General features: G+C 40.1%; 1 protein-coding gene, 1 long non-coding RNA gene and 1 pseudogene across 11 annotated transcripts in view; 2 read left to right on the forward strand and 1 right to left on the reverse strand.

Moving 5' to 3' along the window:
* LOC139021241 (uncharacterized) overlaps positions 1-19,219 on the reverse strand; it is a 92,997-nt gene that overhangs the window by 14,106 nt on the left and 59,672 nt on the right. For all 5 annotated transcript variants that reach the window (XR_011473416.1, XR_011473415.1, XR_011473418.1 and 2 more), the window contains one exon: positions 4,832-4,966. This is a non-coding gene — a long non-coding RNA (uncharacterized lncRNA). The remainder of the gene's footprint in view (positions 1-4,831; positions 4,967-19,219) is intronic.
* Positions 1-19,219, forward strand: part of PDCD1LG2 (programmed cell death 1 ligand 2) — a 53,417-nt gene that overhangs the window by 10,709 nt on the left and 23,489 nt on the right. For 4 of the 6 annotated variants that reach the window (XM_070431613.1, XM_070431614.1, XM_070431608.1 and 1 more), the window contains 3 exons: positions 96-253; positions 8,367-8,666; positions 17,015-17,284. In XM_070431613.1, the coding sequence (XP_070287714.1) occupies positions 199-253; positions 8,367-8,666; positions 17,015-17,284 (625 nt within the window). In that variant the 5' untranslated portion in view covers positions 96-198. The remainder of the gene's footprint in view (positions 1-95; positions 254-8,366; positions 8,667-17,014; positions 17,285-19,219) is intronic. The other 2 variants (XM_070431610.1, XM_070431612.1) reach the window with 1 other exon arrangement.
* LOC139021240 (S-phase kinase-associated protein 1 pseudogene) lies at positions 10,144-11,924 on the forward strand (annotated as a pseudogene).

Raw genomic sequence — 19,219 nt, forward strand, 5'->3', positions numbered from 1 at the left:
ATCGATCTTTCTCTCTTCCTCCTCTCTCCCTAAAATCAATAAAAATATTTTTTAAAAACCACACATTTGTTTACAAGTCATTTCCTTGTTTTCAGGAGTGAACAAATCATCAAGTCATGAGACCAGCAAAACTACAGAAAGCAAAACATCAGAAGGGCCTGAGACTTTCAATTGTCTGTTTCAGATCCGGTAGAGAACATGTTCCTCCTCCTGCTAATTTTGAGCCTGGGAGTACAGCTTCATCAGACAAGAGGTAAGACGAACAAAGGGAGGGGCCTGAGAAAGAGGAGCAGGTGATGGCCCCTAGCTGAAGCCAACCATGACAATGTGGTCCTCAGGCAAAAGGCTTTCTTTGAGGGGAAGAGTGATTACTGGCTGTTACAAGCACAGCAAAAGAATGATGGCTTGTGCATGCCCATGTTCCTGTCTGACAAAAACAGGGACTGAGAATATTGGTTCATCTAGTCCCACGCTCCAATGAAGGTGGTGACAAGAAGACAGAACCTCTCAGACCATGCACCTCAGAACTGATACAAGAGGGCATTGTTTGTTTGTCCTGAAAGGTGAGGTGCCAGGCAGCTGTCCTCTTCTCTTCTGACAGGTAGAGTGAGGAATCAAAGGTCAGGGGGACACCTAAAGAACTCTGTTACTCTAAAGCAGTGGTTCTCAACCTTCCTAATGCCGCGACCCTTTAATACAGTTCCTCATGTTGTGGTGACCCCAACCATAAAATTATTTTCATTGCTACTTCATAATTGTAATTTTGCTACTGTAAACAATATGTAATTATTTATGTGTTTTCTGATGGTCTTAGGCGACCCCTGTGAAAGGGTCGTTCGACCCCCAAAAGGGTCGCGACCCACAGGTTGAGAACCGCTGCTCCAAAGAGTCTCTTGCAGACATTTTGCTGATTATTGAATATTTATTTCAGTTCCTCTTTTAAAAAGCAACAGCAGCAGTCATTGTTCATTTAAACGCTAATTGTGGATTACTTGAATTGGAAAATCAGAGTTTTCCTAATGTTTAAATGAATAATGAACCTTAATGTGATGCCTTTGGATACTGAAGAAAGGAGTTCTACCAGCAGGTGTGGGTGCTCACAGGTTTTTTCCCATCTAAGGACTTTCCATGGTTGAAGGCAAAAAGCAGTTTCAGAGTTTGTGGCTCTCCTAGGAAAGTCAAGACCCCTTCGTGTGTGCAGTGAGGATCATGAGTGTGTTATTTTGGGTGAACACCAGGAGGTAAGAGAGGGAGACAGAAGTGGGTGCAGGGAATTAGGCCCTCAATGATAGCAGCCCCAATGCTTGAGAAGTCCCCCAACATTCTGCCTTTGATTGAGAAAGAAGGGCCTCTTTGGCACTGATAACCTTTTGAAGAGCTTTCCCCTACCTTCCAGACGATCCCAAGCTACTCTTTACCCAGTCACGTTCCTCCTCCTCCCTTGGGCTGGACAGCCTGGTTTGTTAGGGGCCATCCTTGGAGAACACCCCAATATGCTGCTTACTCCAGCCCTGCCCTATAGTGCCAGCTAAAGAAACATTTCCTGTTTCCTTTCTAAGGCACCCTCCGATTTTAGAGACATGTAAAAGGCAAAGATGCCTCCTTGCTACCACAGAACTTTAAATTTCCAACCTATATAATAAAAGCCTAATATGCTAAGTGTCCGGTTGTCCATTCAACCAATCAAAGTGTAATATGCTAATGATATGCTAAGGCCACTCAACCGCTCATATGACGTGCACTGACCACCAGGGAGCAGACGCTCTGACTGGTAGGTTAGCTTGCTGCTGGGGTCTGGCTGACCAGGACTGAGTGAGACAGGCTGAACATGCCCTGGAGTCCTCCCACGGTCCCTCCTCAGCTGGCCAACCACCCACATCCCTCCCCAATCCCTATCATGCATTGGTGGGGTCCCTCAGCCTGGCCTGCACCCTCTTGCAATTCAGGACACTTCGGGGGATGTTGGAGAGCCAGTTATGGCCCAATCCTGCAGGCCAGGCCGAGGGACCCCACTGGTGCACGAATTTATGCACCGGGCCTCTGGTAAAGTGATAAGAAAACCAAAGGCCAAAAGAAGGTTCTGAAGCTGCTGTTTCCCATCCTCTGACAGGACTGGGCACTCCAAGAGAAACCGTGGGAATTGTGCAATGTCTGAAGGTTTGCAGCTTAGAAACATTGAGACCTTTTTTGTGTGTGTTTTTGTTTTGTTATTGTTTTAAATTTTCTCTTAAGAAAAGAGTGAGCTAGGATAACAAGTGGTATCATTTTGTATCCCTTACTGAATCTTTCTCCCACGGTAGTACCTTTCTTTCTAAGATAAGTAGCGTAAGGAAATGAAAGTAGGTTCTAACTATTAGGGATACTAATAGGCCATAGGGAAGAGAATGTATTTTTACTGAGGACATTAACAATAACCATTTGGTAGATGAGGAAACTGGGACTCAGAAAAATTATTTAATTTACCGAACATTACATAGTAATTAGGTGGCGTGGGCAAGCTTCCTACAAAGCTACTGTTCTTTCTACCTTACTGAGCTACAATGATGGTGAGCAAGTATGGCAGACAATCCCTAACCCACCCACTCTGGATTGGGTTTTTGTAATTAAGTTTGATTATAGGCACATATTAAACATTTACTCTGGACATTCACAAAACCAAAAAAATATGTATGTTGAATTATGTTTATGAATTAACCAAGAGGAAGCTATACACATATTGTATCTTGCTTTTTGTATAAACTTGGAATTCTTCTCTGCTTTCCACTATATATTTATGCAAATAATATTAGTTCAATCAAACATTAAATATCTGCCTAAATTAGAATGCTTACTCCTCAGGTTTTTGTTTTAAGTTTTGACATTTCATGTCTCCCTTAAAGAATTTCTCATGGAGGCTACCTGAGAAAGAAAGGGAACACACACACACACACACACACACACACACACACACACACTGAGGACTGATTAGATTACTTCTGGCGAGCAGATGAGTTCTGGGATGAGGGTGAAAAGGGAAATTTTATTTAGTATGTTTACCAGGTTGCTGTTATTGTTTGCATTTACTTGTATTATAAAATAAATTTACAAGAGGATTAGTTGTATAATTAAAATATAATTATTAAAATATAAGAATCCTTTAAAAGCACATGAGAGCAGCCAGGCCATGGCATTCTATGCCCAGAGAGCCCTGGCTATCAGGGAGGTCCGACAGATGACCTCACTGCCCTCATTATCCTGTGCATTCCTAGACTTGCACTCTCACTGAAATGGAAAAAAATGAACTGGATCAATATAATTTTGTATTACTCTGTCTGTTTAAATTTCTACTTTGAAACTTTAAAAATAATACTTATAACAGTATTGTTAGTCATTAAAAAGACACCTAATGCCCATCAATAGGAGAATGCATACATTACGGTATATTAGCAGAATGGAGTATTATGTGCCATACAGGTAAATTAATTACAAAAACATGCAACTACATCTAAGAATTTTAGGAGCATAATGTTGAGGAAAAACAAAGAAAACAGAAGATGACATCATCACAGTGTCCTTTTTACAAACAAAATATTGCTTAGGCATACATATATATAAGATAAAACTAAAAAAAATAAGCAAGAGAATGATAAACACAATATTTAAAAAGGTGATTACCTTTGGTGGAGGCAGTAGATATATGTTATTAGTAATATTCTAGTTCTTGGGTTTTAGTAAGCACTGGTAAGTATATATTTATTTTACTGAATTCAATATCTTAAATTATTTTTGCATTTAAACCTTTATACCATACATACAGAAAACAATATAAAACAAATGTAAACACTGATGCGACCACCCAGGTTAGAAATAGAACCTTGCTAGCTTCCCAGAACTCTTCACCTGCTCCACCTCAACATGACCTCCTCCCAGAACACTCCCTGGAGTGCCATCCTATCTGTCCTTTTTATTTCTCCATAAAATAAGTTACTAAAAATCATTCAAAGAAATTTTAGTAAGCAATTGGCAAACATGCTCTTTATAGTTTTCATATCAGCAAATATAGACATCCCTCATTTTTAAGGGGCTCTATATATTTTATTGGACATGCTGTTATTTATTTAAATAGTCCACTATTGATGGACATTACAGTTATTTTCCTTCTTTTTTCTGGATTAATGCTTAAAGAAATGTGTATCTCCTAAAGATTGTGATGAAAATTGATTCTCAGTATAATTCAAGTAAACCACTAATCATGAACTCTTTTCTTACTTGTATGCTCTGAGGATGTTCTACTGTATTATCTATAAGAGAGTTTAAAGTTTGAAATAAAAATTAGTGGAAAACATTTTCGTTGTATTTTTAAAATATTTATTTTTAAATTGATATACGGTAAAATTTACTTTTTTATAAAAACATCTATGAGTGTTGACAAATGAATAGTCAAAATCACCACCACAGTCAAGATTTAGAATAGTTCTGTCACTCTTGTCAAACAAACAAACAAAAATCCCCCTTAACACTTTTTAAAAAATATATTTTTATTGATTTCAGAGAGGAAGGGAGAGAGAGAAAGACATATAGTTGATGAGAGAGAATAATTGACCTGCGTCTCCTGCACGCCCCTACTGAGGATCAAGCCCTCAACCCAGGCATGTGCCCTGACCAGGAATCAAACCATGATCTCCTGGTTCATAGGTTGACGTTCAACCACTGAGCGACACTGGCCGGGCCTCCCCCAACTCTTAAGACCAGACACTCACTCTGCTCTGTCCTATAGTTTTAACTTTTCCAGAATGTCATATGAATGGGACCATTCATTAAACACTTTTTTTGTTGAGCTTCCTTCACTTACCATAATGCATTTGAGATTCATCCATATTGTTGTTTGTATCAATAGTTCATTCCTTTTTGTTGTTGAGTATCTTTAACTGTATGCATGTACCACATTTTGTTTATTCATTCCTCAGTTGAGGGACTTTTGGGTTTCCTATTTTTGGAAACATAAGTAAAGTTGCTATAAACATTTGTATATAAGTGTTTATGGGAACATAGGTTTTCATTTCACTTGGTAAATAAATATCTGGAGTGGGATTGCTGGGTCATATGCTAAATATATATTTACTTTTTAAGAAACCGTTAAACATTTCCATAGTGTCTATACCATTTTTGCATTCCCAACAGCAAAGTATGAGAGTTCCAATTGTTCCACATCCTTGTCAACACTTGGTATTGACATTGTCATTTTCTTTTTTTAAGTCAGTCTAAAAGGTGTGTGGAAATATCTCATTTGGTTTTAATTTGCATTTCCCTAATATCTAGTGATGATAAGCATATTTTCACATGCCTATGGCCATTCATATATCTTGTTTGGTGAAGTGTGTATTCAAATTATTTGAACAATTTTAATTGGATTGTTTAGTTTCTTATTGTTAAGGGTTTTTTGTTTTGTTTAAGTATGTTTTCATTGATTTCAGAGAGGAAAGGGGAGAGAGAAAGAGAGAGAGATAGAAACATCAATGATGGGAGAATTCTTGATCAGCTGTCTCCTGCATGCCCCCCACTGGAAATCAAGCCTGAAACCAGGCATGCACCCTGATCAGGAATTGAACCATGTCATCATAGTTCATGGTTGAAGCCCAACCACTGAGCCACACCGGCTGGGCTTCTAGTTTCTTATAGTTTTATTTCAAAACATAACAATATCTTGTAACTCATCTTGTAATACATTTAAGAAAGATATTTACTTTTGCCTTTTGTCATGACTTGGAGGAAAAAGTAACCTAAATTTTACTCTTTTCATTGATGTTTCTTTTTTCATCTTCCAAAGATAGATAAAACGAGGGGGAGGAGGGCGGCACATGACCGTGGTGATGCTTGATGTCACTCTGGGGCAGTTGCCTTGACTAATGCTGGAGGCTTCTATCCTGAACCAGAAACTAGAATTTTCTAAAAACTGTGGCTTTTCTAAAGCAGCCCCCCAACTTATAAGCACATTAGGTAGGAAGTAGGAACAAGTCTATGGTTCTGTTGTCAAAGAGGGAAAAAAAAGTATAAAATTAGCTTAAAGAGGAAGCTATCTTGGGAGGCAATGCAAATGATTTATTTTGTGTTTACTGGAGATGTGACAGGTGCTGGCTCCCATTGCTTCCTGATTGCAAATAAAATGTAAAGTTACCTCAAGAACTTTCAAAAAGACGCCAGCACTATAAGTGCACCCTAATTGTATGCATGTTGCACTGGATTATATAGGTTTTTATCTTTTGTTAAAATGTAGATTCAGTTGATCAATATATTATTAAAGTATGTGTATATTATATAAAATTTTTCAAAGGCTCCAGCATTAGTCAAGGCAACTGCTTTAATTTGCCTAAAGAACCTGCATGTGTGAATTTTTCATGCCATGGCCAAGTCCTTTACCCTTTAACTTAGTCAAGGGCCCCAAATAATGGTGAAAACCTGTTTAGTCTGCCTAATTTTGTAGTCATGGAAATTTTCCAATTTTCTCCTTTGTCTGATAACTTCAGGAGTGCAATGCTAGGCTGAAGCTTAATTTAATAGCCACAAGGCATATAAAATAGAAAACAAATGTATTTTCCTTAGTACAAAGATAAAAAAATGTCTGTCTCACTCATGATGTAGTATATACATGCCAGTGGATATGTAGTCATATCTGTAAAATTGTTAGGGGTATAGGTTTTCAAGTCACAGAGACATAAATTTGAATTCCACTCCATGACCTTGGGCTAGTGTATCACTTCTTTAAGCCTCAGTTTCCCCAACTGTAAAATGGGGGTAGTAACTCCCACCTTGCAGGATTTAGGGAACATCAAATGAGATGATGATGTAAAGGTAGCCCAGTGTCTGGCTCATTTTGTTTAATAAATATTAACTATTACTCTACTTCCCATTAAAAGTCTCAATGCAGACCAGAGTTTTAACTCAGCTTCTCAAATGTTAATGTGCACACCATCAATCAATCACACTATTAATACTAAGATGCAGGTTCTGCTCCTGTAGGTCTGGGGCAGGCCCTGACGTTCTGCATTCTTAACTAGCTCCCAGGTGAAACTGAGGACAACACTTTAAATGGCAGGATGATAAAAGATGTTTGCAAGTGTTTTATTTGTCTAACCCAGGGGTGGGCAAACTTTTTGACTCGAGGGCCACAATGGGTTCTTAAACTGGACCGGAGGGCCGAAATAAAAGCATGGATGGAGTGTTTGTGTGAACTAATATAAATTCAAAGTAAACATCATTACATAAAGGGGTACGGTCTTTTTTTTTTTTTAGTTTTATTCATTTCAAACGGGCCGGATCCGGCCCGCGGGCCGTAGTTTGCCCGCGGCTGGTCTAACCAGTGGTTCTCAATGTTCTTTGAATATTAGGGAAATAAAAAAAAATTGACGCTAGCCTCACAAAAGAATTAGAATTTAATTTTAAAGGATTCTAAGTGGGGCCAGACCATTAGTATGGTTTAAAAGCCTTCCCAAATAACCATTAATTTCCTAGTTATTCTGAGGTACTCATATACATGATTCATGTTTGCTAATTGCTCTTTTCTCTTGTGAACATTAGCTGAAAAACATCACCTGTCTGAGAGGTAGCATGCTTTATGCCTACAGCCCTGGTACACACACACCCCTGTACGAGGCAGAGTGGGGAGGCAAGCAGAAAGTGTATTTTTGTCAAAGGCCCAGACGGTCAAGAGGGGAGTTCTGCTGTGTGCTATGGGGAGTTCCAGAGGAAGTTACAGGCGTTCCTCTCATGAAAAGAAAGCATAGTGTGATAAATACATTTGTTAAATAAGTCGCACCCAGAGCCCTCTAATTCTTGTTATATCTCAGACTCAGCAACTAATCTTCCTCGCAAGCCCCATTTCTCTTCCCTGTTTCCTATTTTGCATGTGTAATAAAATAAAAGAAGAAAGTGCTATGAGGAAAGTTCTAGTGTAAATTCCTGAACCTGGCTCATTGAAGGTGGTTAATGCATTTTGATAAATGAGTTAGCAGAGGCTTAACACATAGTAAGAACTCAACACGTGATAGTTGTAATTATTATCACTGGTGAAAGGTAAGTCACGTTGTTTCAGGGAATGTTGTAATTTGATTCACATGGAAAAAGATGAGCCTGGATAATAGGTGGTAGGAGGGCCACCAGGTGTACGGGTGGGGAGTGTTGAGAGGAAAGAACTACCTCAGAAAAGTGTGTAGAGAATTCCACTCTTGCCCAGGCTGGATGGGGAAGGGACAGAAATGAGCCCAAGCAATGCCCAGAAATGATGAATATTCCCTAGAAAAGCGGGGTGGCCTGAGTCTCTTTGGCTTCCACTCTGCACAAAACTGAAATGTCAATGCAGACAATGGGAGAACATCTTGTTTTCTGTGTAGCTTTATTCAGAGTGGTGATCCCGAAGGAACTGTACACAGCGGAACACGGCAGCAATGTGACCCTGGAGTGTGATTTTTACTCTGACAATGACCTGGATGTTGAATATCTACAAGCCAGTTTGCAAAAGTTGGGAAACAATATATCCTCGAACAGCACCACTTTGCTGAAGGAGCAGCTGCCCCTGGGGAAGGCCTTATTCCACTTCCCCCGAGTCCAGCTGAGCGATGCGGGGAAGTACCGCTGCGTGATCATCTATAGGAGCTCCTGGGACTACAAGTACCTGACTCTAAAAGTCAAAGGTGAGTAGTTTTGGGGCCTGGAATCTGTGGAAACATCTCTCCAACAAGGACCTAAAGCGAGCTCGAGCTAAAGCTGGGAGGATGGTTCTAAGGAGACAGAGCTATCTCAAAGAAAGGAAAAGTACCAGTTCAGAAATAACTTTTTACATATGAGTACAAGACTACTGAGGTAAGGGAAATAGGAGCAGGAGTTGCAGGAATAAATGGGGCTAGAGGAAGCCAGGACATGAGTCCTTGAAAGGTGGGGAGGAGCCAAAGGTTGGCTGTGCCTAATTCACAGTTTGTTTGAGGAACAACATTACTTGATTATTAAGCTCCTCTTTGAGAACAGCTTATTCCCCCCAGTCCAGAGTTATTTAAACCATGGTTTGCCATCTATTTGTGAATTAAAATATCAGTTTAGTGAGTAGTAATCAGGTAGGTGTTTTCCCCCCAATAAAATGAGTGAACAAAATGAATAGAATAAAATACATCAGAGGTTGTATGTTGTGTCTGTTGCCTCACTCTAGGTCAGTCTAAAAGGTTTGAAGGGTACTATTCTAGTCCAAGCCTTTCTACATCCAGAAGTGAAGTGGGTGGCCTGAGGGAGCCCAGGGTAACTCCATTGGCTGGAGCATTGACCAGATGCATTATAGATGCACCAAGGTTGCAGGTCGGTCCCCGAGTAGGGGCACTTGCAGAAGACAACCAGTGAATGCATGAGTGGGTAGAATAACAGATTGATGTTTCTTTCTCTCTCTCTCTCCCGCTCTCTCTCTCTTTCTCTTTTACTTTGCCTCTTTCTCTCTTTCTAAAATTAATTTTAAAAATAAAATAAAATGAAAGTTTAAAAAAAATTGCTGTCCCCAAACCTCTGTGTTCAGGGCTCTTTCCACCACAGCAGGACTCAAGAACCTAAATCTGGAGAGATCTTCACAGAGGAAGGGAGAGAGAGAGAGAAGTATCAATGATGAGAGAGAACCATCGATCGGCTGCCTCCTGCACGCCCCCCACTGGGGACCAAGCCCACAACCCAAGAATGTGCCCTTGATCAGAATTGAACCTGGGACCCTTCCCTCTGCAGGCCAATGCTCTATCCACCGAACCAAACCAGCTAGGACCTGCCTTCTATCTTTATTGCATTTTCTACATCCAGACTTAAACTGGGAGGAACTTCCAGAACACTGAAGTTAGTCTGAGTTCAATTAACAGGAAGAGAGAAGACTGTACATTTCATGATCCCCTAATGGCCCCCACGTTTGTTGATCTCTATTTGAATGCTATAAAGCATCTAGGATTTGGGGGCAATTAGGGGCCAAACATCCCACTTTTTCTCTGTGGCTGAGGGCTACTTTTTATTCTTGGGAAGGCACTCTGCTTGCTTCCTCACGTAGACCAGGGATGGCTCAGGTGTGGAGCAGATTTATTTCTTAAATATTAATTAATTACTTAAACAACTAATTAATTTCTTAACTTGTTAAAAGTCTCCAAACTAGGGTATATGGGGATCACAAAGACTTTATCTAAGGAGTGCATAGGCATATGCAGTTTTAGGAAATGAGTTTCTCAATTTTCATCTTCCCCAAGTACTCTTTCCCCAAACTGAGTGTGCCTGAGAATGTGCCTTCCAGGCAAGGCTCTTGGGGTTCCCCTAGAACACTTCCTCTTTTAGTATTGCTTTCTTCCACTTCAGAAAAGCCCACCTGTCACCCATCATGAATACAGTGCATTGCCCCACAGTGTAAAAACCTCCATAACCCGGTAAGTGGCCTTGTTCTCCACTCTTTTGATTCTGCTGATACCGTCCCGCTCTCATCAGCCTCCAACCCGCTCTCTCCTTGAGCCCGAGCACCATGCCTGCAATTAAATTGCAGAGTTCTGATGGAGAGATATTTGAAGCTGATGTTGAAATTGCCAAACAATCTGTGACTATCAAGACCATGTTAGAAGATTTGGGAATGGATGCTGAAGGCGATGATGACCCAGTTCCTCTACCAAATGTTAATGCAGCAATATTAAAAAAGCTCTTTCAGTGGTGCATCCACCACAAGGATGACCCTCCTCCTCCTGAGGACGATGAGAACAAAGAAAAGCGAACAGATGATATCCCCGTTTGGGACCAAGAATTGCTCAAAGTTGACCAAGGAACACTATTTAAACTTATTCTGGCTGCAAACTATTTAGACATCAAAGGTTTGCTTGATGTTACATACAAGACTGTTGCCAAAATGATCAAGGGGAAAACCCCTGAAGAGCTTCGCAAGACCTTCAATCTCAAAAATGACTTTACTGAAGAAGAGGAAGCCCAGGTACGCAAAGAGAACCAGTGGTGTGAAGAGAGTGAAAAGTTGTGTCTGACACTGTAAGGATTGTTTCAAATACTAGTTGCCCTGCTATATTTATAATTGTTGATATTAGGCAAACAGAAGACAAATGCAGCAGCAAATCAATTGTATTAGCAGAATTTTGTCCTCATTGCATGTGTAGTTTGGGTACAGATTCCAAACCTATGGCTGAGTTTTTTCCAGTATGATCAAAAGCAGGGGTCCTCAAACTACGGCCCGCGGGCCACATGCAAATACAAATATTGTATTTGTTCCCGTTTTGTTTTTTTTACTTCAAAATAAGATATGTGCAGTGTGCATAGGAATTTGTTCATGGTTTTTTTAAAAACTATAGTCAGGCCCTCCAATGGTCTGAGGGACAGTGAATTGGCCCCCTGTTTAAAAAGTTTGAGGACCCCTGATCAAAAGTATCTTTTTTCTTTGCTCTGAATAAAACTGAATTGTGGATTCTCTATAAAAAAAAAACAACAACAAAAACCTCCATAACCCTAAACAAAAGAGTAATTAGAAATATTAATAACTTACCAAACTATAATGACTAACAAATCTATTGCAGATGAGGAGATATATATCGAGTTCTCTGTTTTCAACAAAATTGAAGGAGGCCCTAATAGATGAGCACCTGATAATAAAAGATGAAGTAATTGTTGCCATATAAACATAAGGCTTTCAAAGAATGAAATGCCTTACTTCCATCCCCACCAACTTATTTTTATGGGCAAGATTCCTTAGTCCTTATAGCTATTAAAAAAATGACAGATAGAAATAGAATTGATGTTGAATCTTGTCTCATTTCAACCATAAATCATATGGATCCTCTGATTCATGAACAAATCAGGAAGAAAGCCCCATTCATCCCATAAGAGATACATTTCCAATAAAAATTTATGTTTAATAACTATCAATATTCATATTTTTATGTTTTGATTTCACATGTGCTAATAATAATGGAAATTAGATTTCAATGCAGAAGAAAGCTTTGAACACTTGAAGACTTATGGTCACAAGAAAAAATATTTAATTTTAATAGCCACACGTCACGTTTGGTTGCAAAGAAACATGGAATAATCAATAAAAGACCTTTAAATACGATGCATTAGGATAAAATCCTATAGAAAAGTGGAATGGAAATGAAGGTTCAAAGAATAAAAAGAAACAAAGTAAAGCTCTGACCATTAGAGAAAAATTTTTGTATGTACTTTTCAACAGATGGCAGTGTCTATAAAAAATTTTCTTCCATATCTAGATGACATTAGGTACATATGTAAGAGAGAGATAATTGTTTTATTAAATATATAAATGTTTCCAAAATGTCATATATTTTTCCAACCTAGAAACACTAAAAACTTTAAGAATCAACTTAATATGTGAGAGGGTGCACACTGCATCACAATTCTTTTCGGAGAAATGCAAGGAAAAAAAAAAGTTGACCATCATCACCTAAGAGTATTTTATCCTGATCAGGGATCTCTGAAGGAAGCAGAGGAGGACTGGAGCCCTAGTTAGGGCTTACATGAAATAGGACTAAAGGAAGGACGAGCTTTTTCCTTAAAATGTCTGACCTATGGTATAAACATTGAAAATATTTTTTTGCACCTTCTTTAATGTCTGGGCAACAGTTCATATTAAATATATGAAAAAAGAACTGATTAACAGATTTCAAAAGCAAAGCGGGGTGGGGGGGAATAGAAGGTAAGATGGCTGGAGAGTCCAGAAGAAACAGTAATAGGAGGCTGCAGCTTCTGAAAAGCCAGGTTGCAACTGCAAAAACAGTGAAAAATCTGTCCAAGGGAGAGCAGGGAGCATGGCTGGGGGAGGGAGGGGGGGGGGGCAGGGCGGGAAATACAGTGGCCCTGAGAGGCTGGGACAGCCCAGGAATTGAGCTCACAGGTTGAGAACTGGCCTATGCAAAGAATCCCCAACAGACACAGAGCAAGCACTAAGAAGAGAAAGATCACACCAACCTGAAGGCCTGGACAAAGCATGACAATGAGGATGGGAGAGAGCCAACACCTGGAATGAGCTGAGACTTGCAGAAGTACCTCAAATCAACAAAAAGGCCCCTGAGAGACAGTGCAGCTTCAGCAAGTGGAGGATGGAGGAGGCATGGCTTCCATTCTTTTTTTTTTTTTTAATATATTTTATTGATTTTTTACAGAGAGGAAGGGAGAGTGATAGAGAGCTAGAAACATCGATGAGAGAGAAACATCGATCAGCTGCCTCCTGCACACTCCCCACTGGGGATGTGCCCGCAACCAAGGCACACGCCCTTGACCAGAATCGAACCCGCGACCCCAGAGTCCGCAGGCCGACGCTCCATCCACTGAGCCAAACCGGTTCTGGCGGCTTCCATTCTTAATTACTAGAGAAATGGTCTTCACCCTAAGAAGGGAAGACAAAGGTCATAGGGAGGAAACAGCCCAAGAGGAGCAATGTGGTAGTGAAAAGATGGCTATGCTTTCAGCCTCTAGGCCCAGAGAAAGCACTTGCTAAAAGAACTTACTGATGGGGGCTCTGATCTTGGTGTCTTTTCTCCATTGGGGAAACAGAAGGGAATAAGGAGTTAAGGAACAATGAATTTTGAAGGGGAGAAAAGCTCCTGGAAATTATAAACTGTTTAACCTGAGGTTCCTCTCCAGACAAATGAGAGCAATCCTAAAAAAAATTTTTTGTCAGTGATTATTAGAAATTTGTTGGAATTGTTTGAGGCTAGGACATGGAAACCTACTTTTTTATTTTAACCTTAGTTACAGTCATTATGATGATAAAACAGACAATACTATGTACAGCTTATCTTTATTTCAGCAATGCTAGAGTTGCCAGTAATTTATAAATCATATAGTAGTCAAAGAAAACAGAAACCACTTAAACCAGTGGAGATTTAAATCAGGAAATCTTTTGATGGAATAGACTGAGAAGCCTACCTAGGAAGCTGCTACCACCAGTGGGCTGGAGGGAAAACAGGAAGGCAGGTTGGTGGAGCATAGGGCCCAGAGTCACATGATAGACATTAGAATCCCAGTGGGCCTGTCCAGTGGTAGCGGGAGCCAGGGAAGAAATGTAGCTGTTGCTGGAGAGACAAGTATAACACAGAGCATGGGGGAGGAATACCCTAACATTTTCCCCTCTCTCACCCTTCAAGCTTCCCATCATGTTCCTATTGGCTGTCAAGAACCTGGAATACACAGCCTGCAGGAATCAGTCTTCCTGCAGTAAAAAGCAGAGGAGAAAAATTGAGGGATGGATCTGAGGACAAACAGGCCCAGGACCCACACAGCACACACCTTGTGCATAAAGTAGTAAAATGTGGGTTGAATAGTAGTAGTTACCTGTATCTATAACAGACAGAACAACTAGTAGTTGTTGAGTCAGGGCCAGCAAAGGGTGATTGATGGTCTTGGGTCAACCTGGAGAGAATCTCCAAGTGCCAAGGGGTCTGTTACAGCCAACCAGGCTAGGCAGTAGTTCATTTATTTAACAAAATTGATCTTATGACCCTAGCCTGTTGGGCCTAAAGTGTGCTCAGCACATAGGAGGTAATTAGTCACACTAGACTTTGTACTGCTTACATAATATCTGGAATATAGCTCACGTTACATTGGAAAAAATAAAATGAATCCAAAAACTGGTATCTAGCACTGGGTTTGATAACTATGTCCTGTGAGAAATGGTTGATAGAAAGAAATCTGTTTATCTACAAATGAAATGACTATATGGAGTTTCATTAGTTGTTTTCAAATACTGGAAAAGTTGCCTTCTCATATGGAAGAGCTAATAATTACTAACACTAATTGAATATTTATTATGTTTTAGTCACATAACTCATTTAATCATTCTAACTCCTATTAAGGATAAGTATTATTGTTCCAGTTTTATAAGTGAAAAACCTGAAGGCTCAACAGGTCATGTAACTAGCCCTTGGCTCAAGCCCAGTCAAACCTTTCAGATTCTGAAGCCTATGTTCCAACTACTGTAATTACCATGTGTTGTTCTACTAAACCAGACAAGAACCAATGGTTGAAGTCACCATGAGGCAAAATTTGACTTGACATAAGGATGCTTTTTTCAATGAAAGTTTAACTTTTTATTGTCTAATGATGGCAATAACTACTTCTATAAGTAAGAGCTTCCATTCATAGATTTATTTAATGAAAAGTTAGTTATCTCGCAAGTTACTAATATTAGAAAAGAAATATTATTAAAAATAAAAAGAGACATTTCATAATGATAAAAAAGTCAACTCAACAGGAAGACATGTGTGTACAGCAAACACATAGCTTCAAAATATATAAAACAAAAATTGGCAGGTGTAAAAGGAGACATAAACAAATCCACAATTATATTTGGAGACTTTGAGTCATCACTATCATAACTGAAGGAACAACAACAACAACAACAAAAAATAGAAGAGTTGAACAACATAGCCATCTTGACCTAACTAACATACATGAAACTTATATCCAACAACTGCAGAATATATTTCCAAGTGCATGCATCAAGGTATTTATCTTCCAAAGTTCCTAAAGATATTTCTAGAGCAGGAAGTTGGACTAGTTGTATTTTAAGACCACTCCCACCTCTGAAATTCTAAAATTTACTCATCTTTTCCTAAGAATAATATCCTCAATCCAGCTTCCTCATTGTGTGTTGCTGGTAGTGATGCCATTTCAGCCACTTCCCAAATACAAGAGGCTGTGGCAACATCTTGAAGTTTTATAAATGTAGACGTGTTCTCCTGTCCCTTCCCCAAACTTTGCTGATTCTTTTAGTTGAGCATCTCTCTCCCATCTCCATATATAGAGAGAGATAGATAGATAGATGATAGATAGATAGATATCCAGGTGCAAGCCTTAGCCCAGCTCCTGATTCCTCACCCTCCTAGCTCTGAAATCACCTATCAACTTGGCCATGAAGATCAGCTTCTTATCCCAAGCTACCCTGTGGGAGCAGGCCAGACCTTCACCCACAAGTGAATTTATACTCCTATAAATTCATTTATGCTCCTCCATCCCCCCAAATGCCCCAGAGCTTCAGAAATAACCTACAACATGACTATAAGAGGACATTGTACCAAGGAGGGAAAAGTGTAGATAAGTAACAAAATGAGTATTCAGAATGCATGACTGACTATTAGTATTTGGCTCCAAGACTGGTTAGTCTAACTGGTTCAAGTCCTTCAGTAGGCTGGTTCAGAACCTGATTCTCCTTGTATACTAGTTCTGGGTACTCCCAAGAGCCCCTGGAAAACACACTTCCTCTATATTGCTCCATCCCTAGACATTTTCAGTTGCATAGAGAATCATCCTCTGATGATGATTCCAATACAAAGTTGAGAATACAGTAGCTGTGAAGGGCATGAGTTCAAGTCCTCCCCCATCCATTCCTGATTCCAACTGTTTCTTTATTTACAAAGTAAGAATGTGAATTTTACCTACCTCACAAGGTCCTTGTGTAGTTTAAATGACATAATGTATATTAAGGGGAAGGAGTCAGGAATTAGAACCACTCTCCCCGGCTCCTCTCCATGTTCTAAACTAAGTGGGCAATATACACAAGAATTAATACCAAATGGGAAATGACCTCCATTTTTAAACTAATAAGTGGATAAGAACATGATTTTCCCCTCCCCCTATTCTGGGGCTTCTCTGGTAATTTACACAGGAGAACACGACTTAGACTAGGGTCCTTTTGTTTCTTGTTCCTTCAGCTTAACCTAAGACTTCAGGTTTGCAGATCAGACTCTAAGGTCACTCATCACACAAAGCATTCAACCTCTCTAGCTTCAGTTACCTCCAACAAAAATTGGGAATATCAACAACACCATTTTTGTTGTCTTGTAATACTTAAATAACTCAATGTGTGTAAAATAGCATATCTGGGACAAAGAAAATGTTTTTAAAAAGTAAAGGCATTATTACCTAATATTGATAATGATTACTTTTTTAAATTTCATATGGTATTGGGTACAGAGCTCTACGGGAATCAGAAAAGAAAGACATTTTTTTTTCTTCTTCTGTCGCCCAGCTTCCTACAAGAAAATAAACACTCGCATCCTTCAAGTTCCAGGGACAGATGAGGTAGAGCTCACCTGCCAGGCTGAAGGGTACCCCCTGGCAGAAGTCTCCTGGCCGAATATCAGTTTTTCTGCCAACACTAGCCACATGGAGACCGCTGACGGCCTCTACCGGGTCACGAGTATCCTGCGCCTAAAGCTGCTCCCTGGCAGAAACTTCACCTGTGAGTTCTGGAACGCTGATGTGGAGGAACTTACTTCCGCCATCATTGACCCTCAAGGTAAGAGCAGCTTCCCTTCCTGACTATCAGTCACGTTTCACTTGGAATGAGTAGTTTGGGGAGAGTGTAATAAAGGGACTACTTATGAAGTTATGATCAGGATTTAAAGAAACTACTGAGGATAGTGAAGGACCCTGGGGCTTCAATAGTAGGGGAGCCATGACCACATTGGAGAGGTGACTGAAACCTGGCGAAGGGAGCTGTAGGGAAAGCGCCATGTGGCAGAGCTGTGCCCTCCAGTAAGAGGACGCTGCCACTCGCAGCAACTGCCAGAGGGTGCAAGTGGTGAATAAATATCCCATCCTCATGCTCCTCCCACCCTCTGACCTCCTTCTGGTGCCTCCCATTATGCTAGATCCAACTGGCAGTCAGAGAACAAGGGAGTCCACTGATCTGGTCCATAAAGATCAACCTCTCAGAGCTCAGAACAGAGTGTTGAAGTGTAGTTAATGGGTCCGAAGAGGAAACAGAAAATATCCAGCACAAAAGCTATTCACTCAGCGGGATGAATATCACTTTCCTGGCTTTGCTGCCAGATCAATGGTTTGGGGGTTTTGCAGGAAAACTGGCCACTCACAAAAAATCTTGCAGAGCTCTCACTGGCTATGCTGAACCCCATATTTTTAGAACTTCATACACTAGCAAAATGTCAAATGCTTGTAGAAGCCTGACCATTGTGCCAAGAAAGGACATTTATTTGCCAAATAAGAGCAACTAACATCTAGTGTCGCAATCATTTCATAAGAGACAAGTCATTTATCACCAAGTGTGCAAGTCTCCTGGTGGTCTTATAGCAAATTACCACAAACTTTGTGAGCTTAGGACAATACAAATTTATTATTTTACACTTCTGGGAGCCAGAAGTCTGAAAAAGGCTTCACTAAGCTCAAATCAAATCAAGGAAGAATGCATTTTCTTGTTTTTTGTTTTTTGTTTTTTACCAGCTTTTAATGGCCATCTGCATTCCTTGGCTCATGGACCCTTCCTCCACTTTCAAAGCCAGCAGCTGCATTACTCAGACCTCTGCTTCTGTCATCACATCTTTTTCTTTAACTCTCTTGCCTCCCTTTTCTACCTTTTAGAGACCCTTGTGACTACTGGGACTCAATAATTCAGGATACTTGACCCATTTCAAGTTCCTTAATATAATCACATCTATAAAACCCCTTGCAATGTAGGATAACATATTCACAGGTTTCAGGGATTAGAACATGGACATCTTTGAAGGGAGCCATTATTCTACTAGCATACAAATGAAGAATATCATCTCAGAATAAAGGACATTCCCTAGTACTGGTTAATTTGACTATAGAAAATTAACTGTGTTGTCATTATATGTCACTTCTTGTCCTTTGTCTTACAAAACTGAGCCTATGATAAGGGCTATTGGGCATGCAATTATTTAGGTGTTGATCCCAGGGAGTAGAAATGAGAGTTTTAGGAGGAAAGAAGGAAAAGCAAAATAAGGACGCATTATCGAAGTTGATGTGGGCAACAGGAGCTCAAATATGCAAGGACTCCCTGTGCAGCATACAGATGGCCTCCTAAGATGTTTACTTATAGGACTTCAGGTCGAAGGACTAATGCATCTGCTTTCTCCTCCAGTGGTTGACAGTTGTCATCAGGAGAATGAACTCCCTTCCACTATGAGCTGTGCATGTGTATGGTCTGAGTGAGCTCCCCCAGCATCTGTAGCATCAGAGTCATCCCAGGACAGAAGGCAAATATCCACTTGACAGAATCACTGACCATGAAGTGAATCAAAGCCCAACCGGGATTCTACCCAATCTGTGGCTGAACTCAGGCATCAAGTTGAGAGGAAGTGAGGCAGGGCTACAAGTCTAATCTTTGTACTGTTCAAGCCCACTCATGCCCTACATTGAGTCCACTGTCTCTGAGCCTTCAGGCAGGGAACCTGCAAAAGATATGATATGG

This window comes from Myotis yumanensis, unplaced genomic scaffold (assembly GCF_028538775.1).
Source record: "Myotis yumanensis isolate MYYU_CA2020_CCGP unplaced genomic scaffold, mMyoYum1.0.hap1 SCAF_12, whole genome shotgun sequence".
NCBI lineage: Eukaryota > Metazoa > Chordata > Mammalia > Chiroptera > Vespertilionidae > Myotis > Myotis yumanensis.